An 18,745-nucleotide genomic window follows, 5' to 3' on the forward strand; every position below is an offset into this window, starting at 1 on the left:
AAACATTTGAAGTAGCGGATGAGACCCATGACAATGCACACTCTCACGTCCCAGAGGCACATGAAGAGACGTATGGGCCAGAGCAATCTTCTCATAACAGCAGTCCCACAACCACCAGGAGTGGTCGAGTTGTGAAACTTCCGGTGAGGTTTCAGGACTATTGTATGAACTAGCTTTGAACTGCTTAATGGACTGCTTAATGTTCATATATCTTGTTTATAGCTTGTATTGTTTGCTGTGAAAAAAGGGGGATGTGGTGTAGTGTATAATGCATTTGTGATGTAATTACCTACTGTCTCCATTAGAGGGCCACCTGGGGGTTAAAGGGGGTTGTTGGAGTGTGAAGGTGAAGAAGTCTGGTTTGCATGTGTTAGCGGCAGTAGCCGCTTTGTTTGAATGAATAAATGGTCGGTTCTCTCCGTGTATGTAGTTCATTGGATATACTGCACATGAAGAAGCACTACAGAGCCCGTCGTGTATTTCTGAGGGAGAGGCTTCTTATAACCAGGAAATCATCAGATCGGTTTACGAGGAGGGACACAGCGGTGCAGAATAAAGGTTAATTATATTTTAAAAAAGCGTTTTTTTTTTTTTTTTTTAAATGAAGCATGAACACATGTTAGACTGCACCACATAGCCTAAACACAAGCCTTCGGAAAAAAAGCTGATCAACCCTTTGACAGCTGCTGAAAACACTATATTTTGTAAGTCTTGGAAGGATTAGTGCTATTTTGAACCAATAATAGGATTAAAAAGCTGGAGAATGAGCATTTAGTTATTTGACTCCAATATTAGTAATCTGACCCCTTTAAACTTGTTCTTTAAAGGGATACTCCACTTTTTTCGGAAATATGCTCATTTTACAACTCCCCCAGAGTTAAACAGTTGAGTTTTACTGTTTTAGAATCCATTCAGCCGAACTCCGGGTCTGACGGTAGCTACTACCACTTTTAGCATAGCTTAGCATAAATCATTGATTCTTATGAGTCCAGTAGCATTTCTTTCAAAATGACCAAAGAGTTTCAATATTTTTCCTATTTAAAACTTGACTCTTCTGTAGTTAAACCGCGTACTAAGATCGACGGAAAATGAGAAGTTGCGATTTTCTAAGGCTATATGGCTAGGAACTATACTCTCATTCCTGCGTAACAATCAAGGAACTCTGCGGCCGTACCATGAGTGAAGCACGGCAGCTAACAGCTAACGTGAATGAGCAGTGTTTTTTCCACGGACTTATCACTTATCTTTTGTTTTATATTTAAAGAATTTAGTTTGACCATTTTATTTTCCTTTCATTTCTTGTGCTTATCACTTGTAATACTCACTATCACAGTGCTTTAGTTCACCCAGTTCCCGAACTCTCAATTCAGATAATTTTACACATATAAAAAAGTCATTCAATAGCTACTCATCTGACAAAAAAATATAGTAAATGAGAACAGCTTTATTGGACATTCAGCTATATTATATTATAATATGAGAAAAAATGAGAAAAAACATTAGGCAGGCAGAACGCAACAAAGACTCACTCTTAGTTTAGGAATTGTAATTTTTCTTTAATAAGAGTAGGTCTGAAAGGCGTTGTGAATAACTTTTAAGAGAAAACTCCTAGCTAAAATCTTTTAGTGCGATTTAGGAGTACTCCTAGTGGTAAGATAAAATGCTTTGTGAATACGGCCCCAGGTTAGTAAAAAAATATGTGAATTGGCATCAGTTACTTGACAATAGACAGACAAACAGGCATAAGTGCTTAGATGTGATATTTAGTACAAAAACAGACTCAGTAACTGATATATTTTTTTGATTTTGTCAGATCAGCTCCTACCACACTGTTATTCATCATCAGTGAAGCTCCTCCCACACTGGAAGTCATCATCAGTGAAACTCCTCCCACAACAATCACATCATCAGTGAAGCTCCTCCCACAACAATCACATCATCAGTGAAGCTCCTCCCACATTAATTATCCAATAAATGCTGTAAATTCCCATCAGCTGCAAGTGAAGACGAGCATCAGAGCATCAGGAAGAGCTGAAATCTGCAAAGACTGAGTTTATTAAAGAGGACAGTGAGAACATGAGTGATCCAGAACCCTGCAGAATGAAACACACTGAAGATCCTGAAGAACAAAGAGGTTGGTGTTTATTCTTCATTCATTCATGATGCTGAAGAACATTCATGTTAGAAACATTCAAGCACTTCAGCACATTTAGACAAACAGTTAAACTATGAAATAGAAAAAACATTTTCTTGTTTGTTTTCAACAAATGGTCAGTAAAGGTCATACATTTTATTTTAGCTCTCTTTTTTGTTACATTTATATCTGGTTCAACAATTTTTTGCAACAATGTTGCCAATATTTTAGACATTTTTCAATATAGCCTAGTTATTATTATAATTATTTTACCAATAAACAGTCTGATTTATAGTTACTGATAAAGTTGTATTTCTCATAAATTCTAGAAGTTATTCATATTTATTGAGATTATTCTTCTTATAATTACCTTAGTATCCGTTCAACATGGTACAGTTTGTGTAAAAACTGAGAGAATGGATTGAGATTATTTTCTTGTCCTCCCATCATGCAGTAGAAAGAGCCCAGATGATGTCACTTCCTGGGTGCCACAGTTTTAAGAAATGCTCTGTTTTTGAGGAAGAAGGAAAATCATGTGAGAAGTAACAGGAATGAGGGAAACATGTAGGACACAGATAATGTACTAATATTTAAAAAAAATTTTTTTTGAATAAGCTAAAGATTGTTCTGATGGCAACGTAATGACATCATATAATTAAAAAAGACACCTGACGAAAAGCATGACGCATTTCTGGATCTTTATAAGGAAACATCCAAGCGACCAAAACAATATAAAAGTTAATAGATACATAAAATGTGCACTTTTTTCCCCCTACATGATTGCCAATCATTTATCGATTTCTAGGATTTGTACAGGCTTGTGATGAGCAATTCATATTAATTTATTTTTGAAGCAGATTTGTTACGTGACAGTATTATTAATTAAAGTTTCTTAACCTGTTAAGCTGCAACCCCACTTTTGAAAAATCCCCAGAAATGACATACCCAAACTGAAACAGACACAGTTCATGAACCCTTTGCATTAAAAGCACAAGTATGATCTCATTTGAAAGCTGACACCTGGCAGTTTATTGTAAATGTAGAATTAATTATTGTCATAATGACAAAAATTGTTATAAATAGCTTCAAAGTTTTGTAAAATTATTAGAAATTAATTTTTATGAAACATCCTCATGAAAATAAAATTGAAGTTGGCACTGGAGCAATCTAGAAATGCACTACAGCTAAAGCCATATGTCTAAACATTCTATGTTTAAAATCTGAAGATAATAAGTCCAAAACTCTGTATTTAGTTAAATGTTTTTCAAGACCATGTCAAATGACTTTATTTTGATTTGACGCTAAAATGCTACTGATGTTTATTGTCATCTTCTAACCATCTATCCAGTATATTGTCTCTATTGTTTTGTGGTGCAGACGATCCCCATTCAGTCTCAGTCTCCCCCTGCCCACATTCACACCTCTCCAGCCTGGTTATGGCTCGAAATATGCATTTCTTTTGTCTGCATTATAGCTACTAACGACTGGCTATTCACAGGCTATTCATAGGGTTTCAGTCCCTAATTTCTTTTCTCAAAGTTTACCCCACATTTTAAACTGTATCAAATGCATTTCTTGAATAAAGACACATTTCAGGTAGCATTCAAAAAATAATAAAAGTATAACTTCTAGGTAGCAGGTGCACCTAGGGCTAGCTAGCATGTTAGCTTAGCACACCATCAATACACGACAATTTATGAGATTAAAACCATGTTTGTGCTCTAAACTTACTTTTTAACGCACGTTGAGTATTTTAAATCTTCTGTGATCTAATTTGGCTTCAGATAAAAAAAAAAATCAGACAGAAAATATACTATTGGATAGTGTTCTGCACAATGATAGTCTATATAGATTAGCATTACATTATAAATATAATCTATTATTATGAAAATACCTGGCATGGCTTGAAAAACACAGGTAACTCAAATATCAGTGCAATCATGTTTATTGTCTTCAAAACATCTGTATCTGCATGTTACAGCGCGATCTCTTGTTAGCTTTGTGTGTATCAGTCAGGTATCAGTGACGTCCTGGAATGTCACATGGTCATGGCTCTTCTTCATGTTCCATATATGGACTATTATTGTGCATGTAGCGCCCTCAGGCTATTGGTATGAATTAAAAAACACAGTATCGGAATACCAAATGCTCATAAAGATTACATCGACGCATTTGGGTATAAATTCAATAAATATTATTCCTGTCTATAGAAATATGATGTAAATCTATGAGAATCTATCAATATTTCTCCAAATCTGCACATTTTTGAGCTAAAGCCCTGAGGCACGTTGTTTTGTGTATCGCTGTCATGACGACAGCACGGAGTTTTTTATGAATGAAAGCGGCTGACGCGCATAATTCATATTAAAGGTATCGACTCATTTTTTCATTTCATAACTCCTGACACAAATTAAGACATAACTGTCACTATGAGTTTCTCAGAATACAATAGTGGTCAACTACTGAAACTTGAGTATTATATCTTTTTAATTATGTATAGTTTGTCAAGGTATAACATTAAATCTGATAGTAATTTTGAATTAAATAAATAAATAACGCTTAAGTGCGCGGGCGCACTGGCAACGGTTAACAGGTTAAAGGTGCATTGCGCAAGTCTCTGAGTTTTTGCAGAACTATGCCCCCTCTGGCGGCAAGCGAAACTGCAACCAAAGGTGTGCACGCTCACGGACAAAAGTTTCCAGTCTCTTAGAATCCATCTTCTACGGAGAATGGCAGCGAATACACAAACCTGCCAGACATAGCCAGGTGAGCGTGCCGTGAATGCGCATGACGTCACGCCCAGTCTAAAATTCCGGCCCGAATCCCTCTTATTTATTTTACTTTACAGGATTATAGAAACAATCTCAGTGATCAGAGAAGGGCTCATTCAGCCCATAAGGCAATTGTTTAAGCATGTATGGGTTAGAAAACGGGTATTTTTAACATGAAAAGTTGCGCATTGCACCTTTAAGTTAACTGCATCAAGCCACTCCCATAATATCTGTCACCACTCAAATTAACAGAGTAGGTTGAAGTTGAACATGGGCTGTTCATTTGAAAATGACTGTGAACCTGTGTGGAGAAGTCTGTGCATGCCGTTGAATTGTGAAATTTCTGTCAAGCAATAATAAAAACGAAAACTCATTGTACCATGTAGTAACATACGTTGATACTAAATGCTTTGACAATCACAATACACTTATTGTGATGCTAGTTTTTTTTTAGTGAAGAGTCTAACGTGACCGGCCCTTAATAATTAACCCTCTATGGTATGCAATATGATATCAGTGAGGAAAAAAATATTTATGTTTTTCCTGCTTAAAATTGGACACTATAACAATATCAATAAACATTCTAATTATTTTTAAATGTATTTATTAATTAAAAGTTTGTTGCCTCAACAAATTATGTTTATTTTCTTCTAATAGGGTTGAAAAATAAGCAGATCTAGCAGCTTTTAAAGCCTCTCTGTAAGCAATCGAGCTCTCTTTCCATGAAATGCGAAATACCTCTAGTTTTGTTTTCTTCCAGTTGCACTCCATTTTTCTGGCTGCTCTCTTAAAGGCCAGAGTGTGCTCGTTGTACCACGGTGTTGGACTATTTTCTTTAAGCGCAACGGAGCAACTGTATCTAAAGTGCTGGAAAAGAGAGAGTTAAAGGGTTAGTTCACCCAAAAATGAAAATTCTGTCAGTAATTACTCACCCTCATGTTGTTCCAACCATGTAAGTCTTTCGTTCATCTTCGGAACACAAATTAAGATATTTTTCGATGAAATCTGAGAGCTGGATCACTCCTCCATAGGCTTTCAGAGGGACCGAAACTCGTCGGCCCAGAAAAGTTATTAAAAACATCGTTAAAATAGTCCAAGTGACTACAGTGGCTCTACATTACGTTTATCATGCGACGACAATACTTCTTGTGCGGAAAAACAACAAAAACTCTCTCATCCTCACTCTCATTCACTGGCAGTGCATCCTGTGCTTTATACCTTTTTGAAGTGCCATAGAAAACGTGCAGATTCATATCCTGCATTAAATCATAATATGTGCATGTATAGTATGTTAATTACCTTTCTTAAATGCATTTCAAAATCATGCAAAAATGCAAATACATTTAGATAATTCAAACTCTTTTCCTTACAAATAAAATACACTTGTATTAAAACCTAGTATGGCCTTATGTGATTCCATTATGGTACAATGTTGCCTCGAGGGAACATGCAGTTCTATGTAATTTCCTACGATATATTTGATGATATATAATGTAAAGTTTTTGAAAATACTTCTTTACTTACCAATGAAGGTGACTCAGATTTTTTTGTAGCTGATTATCTGGACAGAAATTTGTGAAATGCCTTTTTTCAGTGGAGAAAATATCAAACCATGTGACATATGCACGTGTGCTGGAACAAAATTAACCCCTGTGGGTCATGTGGCCACTCTTTTGCATTTTCATCCCCTCCCCTTAGACCAGTTACCTTAAAGCATTGACCAATTACATTTAATTAAGTTTTTATTTAAAAAAAAAAAAATCTAAAATAGACTGTTGCCTGGAGGCAACACCGTACCATAGAGGGTTAAAGTTTTTCATAAAATAAACGAAATCTCATTCTAAAAGTTGGTGTCAGAAAAATGTATTTTTTTTATGTTAAAATTATGTTAGATAATTGTGTCATTGATCAACTATATTTAATAGTTCTCACTACAGAAACATGTTATTTGTGGCTATAATGCTTTGAGGGACAGGGACGTATAATTGATTTATATAATGCATTGTAATATTTTATAGCTGTTGCCTAATTTCTGCCATTACATCAGAGCTCGCTTTTATGTCCTTTCACTTTATATTTATCTCTTTGAATTGTGTACTAAAAATGTAACTTATTTTTCTTTCTTCACATTTCATGTCAGACCTGATGGAAGTGAAGGACGAGAGTGAAGAAATGAGAGAAGTGAAGGTGGAGAGTGAAGAACTGAGCGAAGTGAAGGAGGAGAGAGAAGAACTGAGCGAAGTGAAGGAGGAGAGAGAAGAACTGAGCGAAGTGAAGGAGGAGAGAGAAGAACTGAGCGAAGTGAAGGAGGAGAGAGAAGAACTGAGAGAAGTGAAGGAGGAGAGAGAAGAACTGAGTGAAGTGAAGGAGGAACATCATGTCAAACCTGGAGAAAAACCTTTGAGTCGCTCAAAGACTAAAAATACATTTTTAAAGAAAATAGCCAATAAATCTTTCACCTGCACTCAGTGTGGAAATAGTTTCACAACCATACATAGTCTTGAGCTGCACATGAGAGTTCACACTGGAGAGAAGCCGTTCACATGTGATCAATGTGGGAAGAGTTTTAGACGCAAAGGTTATCTTAAGATTCACATGATGATCCACACTGGAGAGAAGCCGTTCTCATGTGATCAGTGTGGAAAAACATTTCTTGTGGTATCAGCCCTGAAGAAACACCTGACAGTTCATACGAAGGAGAAGCCACATTCATGTTCTGAATGTGGAAAGAGTTTTTCACTGCAGCAATCTTTACAGACACATCGGAAAACTCATACTGGTGTGAGAGAGTACGTGTGCTTTGAGTGTGGAAAGACTTTTATTAGACCGAACGGTTTAAAACTGCACCAGAGAACTCACACTGGAGAAAAACCTTACAAGTGTTCACACTGCGACAAGAGATTCGGTCAGTTACCACATCTGAAAACACATGAGAGGATTCACACTGGAGAAAAACCTTACAAGTGTTCACACTGTGACAAGAGATTCAGTCAGTCATCAAATCTGAAAACACATGAGAGGATGAGGAACCACATTGGAGAGAAGCCGCACACGAGTGATCAATGGTTCATCTTTATGTGCTGAGAAACACAACTGTGTCCCAACTCAGGGGCTGCATCCTCCGAAGGCCGCATTTGAAGGCCGATTGCGTCACAGCAATGAAGGAACTGGGCAGTAAAAAAAATTACAAACTAACAAATACGTCTCCATTTCCGGACTTATACTCAAGAACACACACACATAGGTTCCCAAGATGGAAGGGAAGGAAGAAAGAATGCTGAAATGAATACACACTTGTGGTAAACATAATTTGAACACAATTCCCAGGAGTTAATAAAATGAAGTACACAAAGTCACATTGTGTCATGATTTATATGTCACATGTTTTACATTGTCATTGATTTATTAGTCACATGGTTTTACTTCTTCTGGGAAAAACCTTAGCCAGGGTTCCCACGGGTCCTTGAAAGTTTGTGAATCTGAAAAAAAAAAAAATCAAGGCCCTGGAAAGTTTTTGAAAATAAACACACACAGATACAGGTCCTTAAAAAGTGCTTGAATTGTTTTCTGGAAAAAATTCCATATTATTCCCTCAAGTCCGCTAATGTGTTATTTCGCCAACACTTCGTGGCCTATGCATACTAGCTTGCTTGATTTACGTTAGTTACGCGCATTTTCGCGTTACGTTAAGTGCTTTCGCACCAAACTACAACGATGGTACCTCAACGTTTCATGCAAAAGTTAATATCAGATAATTTTAGAATACAGTATAGGATGTACCGAATATTCTTCAGTTTTATGCAAATCAGAAATACGACAAATAGAATATCTGATCTCTGTTACAGTTTTTTATGTGTCAAACACAACTATTAAAAACTTTTTTTGGCCATTTGACAATGTATCTTACAAGGTAACACGATGTAACCTTCCTCTCACTTGAAATGTGTCCCTTGTCCTTGAATTTGAGGATATTGGACCTGGAAAGTTCTTGAAAGGTCCTTGAATTTGAAGTTAACCAAGGTGTGGGAACCCTGCTTAGCGTAGGCACAGGAACTGATGTAACCAAAACGTTCCTATGTGAGTGCTTCTGTATGAGTGTGTTGCGCTTTTGATTTTGATGTCGTTGCAGCCCTGAAGAGAACATAGCCCATCTTCAGTTTTATTTTTACTCTTTGATTGATATTGCTCTGCTGAATTTCTTAACTTGATAAACTCGGACGAGAACAAGTTAATCATATATTGCTTGAACTGCATATGAGGTATTTAGCCTTTGTGAATCCATTCACAGGACTGCCCTGGAGTAGGACAGAGCTGAAAGTATTATAACCTGTAACCTTTTGTTGATTTGCTACAAACCTTTTTATTGTATAACCAGTGTTTTAATCTTTTGTTTAAATAAATTTTACTTTATAAAGACAAGTACCGTTTATTCATATTTCAGCTCATCACAAGACAGTTCTATAAATATTATAACAGAGCATTATAAGAATAGGTTATATTACTTCTATTCTTCAAAGAACACCTTTGGACAAGATTCTGCTGGAAGGTAATCATAAACTTTGATCCATAGGTTTGAACATGTATTGTTACACAATGGGGTTATAATATTCCTAGATTTGCTGATATATGATATGATAGATAAGCCGAGGGAAACTAATCCTAGAAATCTGACCTGACAGCACAAGGCTATTCTAGATAACTTTGGTTACTATGAGGCTAATCAGGAGATGAGATAATATCAGATCTCACAACAACCCCTGTAAGTATGATTTCAGCACTCCAACACTGCCACAACATCCCTCAGACGCACAAATCCAGTGTAGAATTCGGCCGCCCGATGGAGAAGAGCCGATGGGTTTTTTGGGTGTAACGACTGAAACAAAATCAGACACAATTATTCGGTATGTACCATAAAAATCTCCAAACTTCACTCTGGGAGCAATCGAACTCGGGTTCGGAACAGGCAATCGAACCAAGTGTGAAAGCGCCCTTATTGGCATACCCGGAAAAACACATTGACTGATTAAAAGTTTCTTTCATATAACCTAATAATCATTTTAATTAAAAGATGGGAAAGATAGCCAGCCCTTGTTACTAGGAAACGATAAACAAAATGAAACTTTTGAGCTTTTGCAGGAAGAGGGAAATTATTTTTCCAGCCTGGGCAACTGGTGTTTTTTTACTTGCTAGGACCCCACTGAATACAAAACAACCTGTTTCCATTTTTTTTTCTTCATTTTTAGTGCCAAAATTCAAGATGGCAGACAATATGCAGAAAAATTGCATAAAATAAAATATATAATCTTTTCACTTCTATAAAGGCTTTAAAATGGTAAACTTTTTTGATGAATGTATTCCTAATAAGGCAGACAAGTGAGACACAGACAATTTGAAAAATATTTATTGGATCATTTGCCAAAAAATTGGGTGAAAAAAAATAGAAGAATTAGAAAAAATGGAGAAAAAAAATCTGCATTTTGTTTCATTATTGAAGAGTTCAACAAAACAGTCAGTCATTGTCACTCAAGTATTTATCTTCATCACTCTCACTGTCACTGTCTGACTTTTCAATATTGGTGCATGTCTCCTCAGAGCCCTCACTCCTGCAAAGTTGCGTGCATGGTAAGTTGTTGCTCTTGCAAGAACACCTTCTACTGCATTGGCTGGCAAGACAAGAGCACTTCACAAGCTCCACAACAGCCTCTGGTGCTGGTGGAAGTTTTGACAGGACAGGAGCCCATTGCCCATCATCAATTTACCTCCATCCCAGTGATAGTGCATCAAGAATCTTTGGAGCAGGCACTGTATCTTGTGGCCAAACATTTCGAGATTCCTTTATTTGTCATTTTCAACAAAATAGAAGGGAACAAGAAAACATCAATACTACATACTCTGTGCAAAATGCGCTTGAAGAAACACTCCACTTTTTTTGGATATAGGCTCATTTTACAATTCCCCCAGAGCTAAACAGTCGTTTTTTTTTGAGAGAGATGCTAACGGTCTAATCTGATTCAATGATCTATGCTAAGCTATGCTAAAAGTGGTACCGCCAGACCCGGAGAGCAGCTGAATGGATTTGAAAATGGTGAAACTGTTTAACTCGTTGTAAAAAGTTATAAAATTAGCCTATATCCAAAAAAAGTGGAGTGATCCTTTAAGCGCATTTTGCTAAATTGTAAAATGTTACCTATTTCTTATGTGCATTGTTTACCTGGTGCCTCTGTAACCCCTCTCACCCGGGTCCTTCACACCCCGCTCCGTGCGGGTCTCGAACCCAGGTCTCCGGCATGAGAGTCAGGCGCTCTAACAAGGAGGCTGAAGACTGCAGCCTCTAGTGTCTGTCGCTAGAGCGCCTATTGAGATCAGAGGAGTGAGGTTTACTCGCACAGCAACTACCAGCTGGCCTCCGTTACACTCACCCCCCTAAACCTCACTCCCATCCAGGTCACGGCACCAATGTAACCCCTCTCACCCGGGTCCTTCACACCCCGCTCCGTGCGGGTCTCGAACCCGGGTCTCCGGCATGAGAGTCACGGCGCTGATCCACTTGTCCGTGCGACACTTCTGTCGCGCCGCGCTCCACTATATTCCTATGGGTGACGTCAAGCGACTTTGTCGCGCCCGCAAAGCATTCCGGGAAGGCGGCGCTTCATTTGAAAAAATGCTGCGCGTCAAAAAGCTGGCCGATGCCCATCTTTATGCAAATGAATTCCGTCAGACGCGACGCGTCTATCCAATAGAAGTAGAGCATATGGAGACGGAGGGAAGTCTCTCGCAGGTCCTCTGTTCTGATACGCTACATTTCCCGCTGGGTCAAAACCACGCCCATAGCGGTAAACCCCCATCAACGTACCAATGTGGGGAGGCGTCGCGACACCACGCGACAGTCGTGTCGGACAAGTGGATCAGCGCCGTCAGGCGCTCTTAACAAGGAGGCTGAAGACTGCAGCCTCTAGCGTCTGTCGCTAGAGCGCCTATTGAGATCAGAGGAGTGAGGTTTACTCGCACAGCAACTACCAGCTGGCCTCCGTTACACCTCTCTGATGACAGATGCGATGTCGTCTTGAGCGAGAATCGATATTTTCTCTGCTTTGTCTAGTCTTTGCAGGAGCTGCATCTCTGCAAAGACAGTTTAATAGACTTATGCTGACCAATTTGAGAGTGATCAGCTTCACTCCAGAAAATATAAAATGTATAAACAGTGAACCACCAACACAGAATTTTGACAGGTTATGCAGCAGACAGTGAACAAACCTAGGTCAGTTGATTTCCTCCGTCCATAATGCAAAAGGGCATCAGTCAACAGGTCTAGGCCGTGAGATGGAGTCATCTCCTTTGTGACTCTGGCAAATCTTCAGAGAAAAGACCACAGCCTTTCCATTCCTTCCCCGTCTGTGAGCCCAAACCCTTCGAGCCGCCTAGTGCTGTATCTGTGATTAAAGGAAAGTGGTAGAATATCACAGACACTGAAACGGAGCATGATCCTACTACAGTGGAAACCGCTTATAGTGATCACGGTTACAGTGATCAACCGCTTATATGGATCAAAAAGCTTGGGGCAGAATCATTCCTATAGAAATGATGTGTAAATAATTTGTTTATAGTAATCAAGTCCGCTTACCTTGTTCATAATGTGTGTGTTTGGTGTGTGTGTGTGTACATGCACTTGCTGTGCACAGTTACTAAGGGTGTCACGATTCTCCAAATCCTCGATTCGATTACATTTTCGATTCTAAAGTCACGGTTCGATTCGATTCTCTATTTAAAAAAAATAATAATTGAAAGCACAAACTATGCCATTTTTAGACTTTTATGCAATATAATAATATCTGACCTTTGTTCGCAATGTACCACACACTGCATTGTCAAATTTAAAACGTTTATTAACAACATAATGAAACAATAACTTATATCTTAAGTCAATTGGAAACTTAAGTAAACAATATATTACCTATTATAGTCCCGGGGCTCCCTGGACTCCTCAGAGCAGTCACAGGCGAATAGCACGGCGTTTTAAATTGGGTTCCCACAGCGTTTGCATCGCAGTACGAGAGAACGTTCTCATAAGGGAACGTACTTGGTTACTTGCGTAACCTCGGTTCCCTTTTAGAGATAAGGGAACGAGTACTGCGTTGCCTTGCCGTGCTATTTCGCTCATATCAGGTACTTCGCTTCAGTCGATTTAAACCTAAAGTCCTTTGGTGAGTTTTCTCTGAATGTATACACTTCAGCCGCGTCCAAATTGGCGCGCTCGAGGTTGGCAGGGCGCCAAGCGCTCCCATTGGACCGCACGCCACTGCTAACTTGCCATAGGTTTGTGCAGTTGCCGCAGCACAGCCAGCTCGCTCAGACGAGCTATGATGCTCTCGCTGTGCAGCTGCAATGCGTTTTAAAATAAAGGCTTCAATATTCTCGAGAAAAGGAGTTTTACCTATTACAGGCAAGCTGAGCTGACGTGACATATGGGCGTGGCAGCATCAACGATTCCATTTTTTGATTCGATGATCGAGATTGAGCATTAACACCCTTAACAGTTCGCAACATATGATGTTTTCCTCTACTCGCACTGCTGTGGTCTACGAAGTTATTTTGCCCTCCCGCCATCCCAGATCTCTCACAGCAGCAGGTAGGCCTACTCTGTTATGTGAGTGCAGTGTAATGCTTTAACCTTGACCATTCAGCAGGAGAGAGGTGTAGGTGTAGCTTATACTGTATTATTTTATATTACATGCTATTACTTTATATTCATGTAATTATTGTACAAATTAGATAGTAATCTGCATAAAACATCCACTTATAGTGATTTGGCCCAGACAGATGTGAGATAAGCGGTTTCCACATACTGTCCTAAACAGTGCATCTCTGAAACAAGTTTAGACAAATACCAGGTAGGAAAAATGCTAGATTAAAGATTACTTTTAGGCACATCTACTTCATTTCAAATGTGCAGCTGATAGACAGGAAAATGGAGGCCATCAGGTCCTGATGTCTCTATAAAGTGACAATTTGGGCAATTTGTGTCCATAAACATGAAATGCTGGTATGGCCAAAGAGATGATGTGTGGTATGCCCTCGCCTGATTTCTGATTGAACACAGTATGGCATAATTTTGAGTAAATGTGTCAAGGTCTTTTCTCAAAACAATAATTCAGTTTTACACAGAAAAAATAAAGTACTTACATGCAAATGTGAGGCAACAACACAGGCAATGTCATAGACTACTCGCAGGTGTATGTTCTTATCCTCACATCTTCGAAGTAACTCATCGATGACATACAGGGGATAGGCTAATCTATTTCAACACAAATGTGAATGATGACACTTTTTTGCTGAGGAAAAGTAAAAAATAATTATACAAACAATCTCCAGCATCAAATTCAATACCTAAGGGCACTCAAAATGATCCAAAATGTTTTCTTATAATAGTGAAGATTATGGTAGGGTGGTAAAGTTCAAATTTTGTAATGTTTTGGAATCTCCCATATACATTCCATGAGGTTCATATTTGGTGACTGAAAAAAATAAAATAATAATTTTAACCTTACGTTAGGGTTATACTATTCTAAACATTTTATAACAGAGATGTCAGTCACTACTGTGGCATAGACTTGCCGTTCTCCTTGGCTCATGTTGACAAACATTAGGGGCATTTCATGACGACAAGATGCTCCAAACACTCCTGTAACATCAAGTTTCTTTGCTTGTTTTTGTGACCTCAGCATGTTGCCAGCCTTGAAGTTACTGCAGTCCTAAAGATTTAAGGAAACCATAGATTTATGGGAGGAATAATGATCTTTTTTCACAAGTTTAATTAATATTTAATTTATTATAATTTTATTTATTTAATACTCAGTCCATGAAATTCTGCAACTATGACTAACCTTGTGAGGCTTTGAGCTGTCAAGATGTGATAGCAGGTATTCCTCTACATCGTTTTCCTCAACAAACATGCGGGTTCCATGTAATGGCTCAACCGCACTTGTACCTGAGCTTTGCTTCCTCACAAGGCCAAAGTTGGCATCCAATGTGACAATCATATCTCCATCCGCCTGGAAAACAAACACTTACAGTAATACTGGTTTTGTATCTGCACCAGGTTTATACATTTATACTATTACTATTTTATTATAATACTATATACAAAAATTAACTAAGTTTGCAGATATTAAAGGGGGGGGGGGGTGAAATGCTCATTTTCACTCAATCTCCTGTTAATCTTGAGTACCTATAGAGTAGTATTGCATCCTTCATATCGCCAAAAAGTGTTTAGTTTTATTATATTTATAAAAGAAAGATAGGCTGTACCGAGTCTTTCCGAAAAAAAAACGAGCGGCTGGGGGCGGGCCGTGTGGGCGAAGCTAAAGCTGTGCTTACCCGCCGAGCTAACAACCCACAGAGACATTTGAAGCAGTTTTACTCACCGCCCGGTTCCAACGCACGGCCGCGAACCTTTATCATTGTGACTGGTCGATCCTTAAGCATTAGACGATCTGGGCTTTGTTTATAAAACAATCATCGTCGAAATGCAGGGAACAAACAGTCTTGCACAACTCCCTTGATGCTCTGAAAAAACAAACTCCATCCACTGGTCCCTTAACGCTGGGAATCTTTGGGAATCTGTGCAGGGTTGTCTTGCCCTGGCAACCAAAAACCCACTTCTTTGGTGACATTGACTTTCCTAAAGCCGAGCAGAGCGCTTTGATGAAGTACTGCTTTCGCTCTCTCGCTCTGGTCTACGAGTGCGCGTGCGCCCGCGCTATTCATGGAGAAGTGCCCTTAGGACCCATATAAGGAAATTCCGCCCCAGCTGACGTCACGCAGACCCATACTCGAAAAAAACTTTCCGAAACTTGTGACAAACCGGAAGGACAATTTTTGGCACAGAAATACTCCTTCAAACGTACAATTAAATTTTTGAAACTTTGTCCATGTTTAGCATGGGAATCCAACTCTTTAACAGTGTAAAAAACTCAGTATGCATGAAATAGCATTTCACCCCCCCTTTAATTCTATGCCATTAGGTTAATCAAACAAGAACCACAATGGAACTAGAACCAACCTTTGGACATGCTGGGCATATGGTTCCATCATCTAATGGGCAAATATCGACCAAACTTCTTTGTCGGAAGTGGTGATGCCTAAAATGGGATATGGATTCTCCCACAAGGGCTCTGTAGAGTGTGTTAACCTAGGGTATGTAAGCAGCAGTCAGGGAAAACATTACTGTTTCGTATACTTACATCTGGTGATGGTGGTTTACTCAGAAGTTGTTATTTTATAGGAAAATATCAAGAATACTTTTGCATGTAGTACAATCCTGGATGGTTCCATAAATGTTTCCTTTTAGTTGTGATAATGATGTAGTACAATCAAGGAAGAAGGTGTCATTTCTCAGAAGAAGGTGTAATTTTCACGTCAATATGGACTCATCACTCTTCCATGACAGTAACTGAAATTTTCACTTGACAGACAAGACTTCAAACTGACCTTTGCAAACTGACTTACCTCTGCAAGTGTGAGGTTATTTTTCCAGCGCAGGGTGTTGCAAAAACCCTCAACAGATACCTGACTCTCCAGTGACAGACAAACAAAAAGCTCTAGCAGAGGGATGGAGAAGGCTGTCTGGGGCTTGTCAGCTGTTGCTGCCCTGAGCCCATCCCTTAGCAGAGTGCAGGTTTTTGGTTCACACGCACACATATTGACTGTGATGGTGCAGAGCCGTCCTGACGCATATAAAGAGAGAAATAACATAAAAACATAACATAGTACTACTATAGAGACTACCATATCAGTATAGACTAAATCACTTGAGTGTGTCACCTATAACTTAATGTTTGTAATTATTGGAATCAGCAAACAATTTTTTTTTTCTAAATTGTATCACAAATTTGATTAATTCCTTATAGGAAATCATTACTCGACATGTAATAGGATTGAATTCCTTAACCTGTCAAGAAAATGAAATACATTAAGATTTTGTATCAGGTAAAATGACAAACCTGTGCTGACAATGACCTTCATGTCCCTTGTGTACACAGCATGGGTGCCATGCCCTTCAGGTAAATATAGGAATAACCCCAGGGAGGATGGCTCATAGTAGACATTCTGTAAGAAAAATTGATAGCTCTAATGTTTTTAAAACAACAAACTTGTGACGCTAACAGTTGATGCTGCATAGTGCTAAAACAATTTGAAGTATCTAATGAATCTGTTGAAATTACTGTGAATTTGCTGTCTGTATGCAAGTATAGCAATAGCAATGTAAGACTGCATGCTATTGTTCTTACATTCCACTTTTCAGGAAGATGCAGTGAATTTCTGTGAGTCCTCTTCAGGCAAACCTCACAAAACACTGCAGTGGTGCTGCACTCAATGCACCTACTGTATAATCAGCATGTTCTCGGCAGACAACACACTGGGTAGTGATTGGTGCTGAACATTCAAATGACACCTTAAGCATGTCATCCTTGACTGCATCCCAGGCATGAAGCTCTCTCTTCTTTGCCTTACTGTATGCACTCTCAGAACAGCTTGGTGTCGCATCATCAGGTTCAGCCTGTTGAGATGTAATAGAAGGGTCGGAAGGGTGGGTCTGTTTGGAGTTGGGCTGGGGAAGACCTTGACTAAGGTAAGAAACCTTTGTAGGACCAGCGATAGTCTTCCTCACCACCTTAATCTTCACGCTCCTGAAACGTGTGGTCTTCTTAAGTGCTTTTCCCATATCTGAAATCAAAATATTTGGCAATTATTACATAAAGCAAAGTGCAACCCGTACTTATTATCACAGCCTAAAAGACAGAAACACATCAGTGAACATTGGATGTGGTCAGATGAGGGATATTTTGTAAAAAAAATAATAATTGCATCACAATAAGTGTATTGTGATTGTCAAACCATTTTAGTAACTAATTTTATTAGGTAAAGCTACACAAGATAGGCATTAATTTTTCCAAACATACCAAACACCTCCACGTTTTTCTTTTTCGATTACTCCACGATTACTTTTTGATGTTATGAGTAAAGAAACGCATTACAATAACGCACATTACATAATCAGATTACTTTTTGATGTTATGAGTAAGGAAACGCATTACAATAACGCACATTACATAATCAGATTACTTTTTGATGTTATGAGTAAACGCATTACAATAACGCACATTACATAATCAGATTACTTTTTGATGTTATGAGTAAGGAAACGCATTACAATAACGCACATTACATAATCAGATTACTTTTTGATGTTATGAGTAAGGAAACGCATTACAATAACGCACATTACATAATCAGATTACTTTTTGATGTTATGAGTAAACGCATTACAATAACGCACATTACATAATCAGATTACTTTTTGATGTTATGAGTAAAGAAACGTATTACAATAACGCACATTACATAATCAGATTATTTTTTGATGTTATGAGTAAGGAAAAGCATTACAAGTAACATGCATTACATAATCAGATAACTTTTTTATGTTATGAGTAAAAAATGCATTACAAGTAGCGTGCATTACGTAATCAGATTACTTTTTTATGTTATGAGTAAAAAATGCATTACAAGTGGCGTGCATTACGTAATCAGATTACTTTTTTATGTTATGAGTAAAAAAATGCATTACAAGTAGCGTGCATTACGTAATCAGATTACTTTTTGATCTAACAAGTGAAGTAATGCATTACAAGTGTCATACATTATGTAATCACATGACTTTTTTCGATGTTAATGAAAATTACATTCTAATAATACAAATACATTTATTTACAGTAAAAAAAGTCACTGCAGATTAAGTTTTTAAGTTTTAAGTTTCAAAAACAATATTCACATTATAATT

General features: G+C 38.2%; 3 protein-coding genes across 3 annotated transcripts in view; 1 reads left to right on the forward strand and 2 right to left on the reverse strand.

Annotated features, from left to right (window-relative positions):
• Positions 1-18,745, reverse strand: part of LOC311291374 (uncharacterized protein) — a 668,579-nt gene that overhangs the window by 89,744 nt on the left and 560,090 nt on the right. The gene's annotated exons all lie outside the window — the stretch shown is intronic.
• LOC311291444 (uncharacterized protein) lies at positions 335-9,250 on the forward strand. Its single transcript, XM_084410479.1, has 3 exons — positions 335-558; positions 1,814-2,134; positions 7,046-9,250. Exons 2-3 carry the CDS (start codon positions 2,077-2,079, stop codon positions 7,987-7,989), a joined length of 1,002 nt encoding a protein of 333 aa, XP_084266605.1. The 5' UTR covers positions 335-558; positions 1,814-2,076; the 3' UTR covers positions 7,990-9,250.
• Positions 10,297-17,626, reverse strand: LOC311298565 (uncharacterized protein; the record flags this gene model as incomplete). The annotated part of the gene is made up of 10 exons (XM_084421606.1): positions 10,297-10,738; positions 11,117-12,024; positions 12,160-12,335; positions 14,086-14,197; positions 14,518-14,654; positions 14,787-14,954; positions 15,965-16,093; positions 16,411-16,628; positions 16,905-17,010; positions 17,357-17,626. 8 exons carry the CDS (start codon positions 17,624-17,626, stop codon positions 12,324-12,326), a joined length of 1,152 nt encoding a protein of 383 aa, XP_084277732.1. The 3' UTR covers positions 10,297-10,738; positions 11,117-12,024; positions 12,160-12,323.

The sequence above is a fragment of the Rutilus rutilus genome, assembly GCF_951802725.1.
Source record: "Rutilus rutilus genome assembly, chromosome: 1".
Lineage (NCBI taxonomy): Eukaryota > Metazoa > Chordata > Actinopteri > Cypriniformes > Leuciscidae > Rutilus > Rutilus rutilus.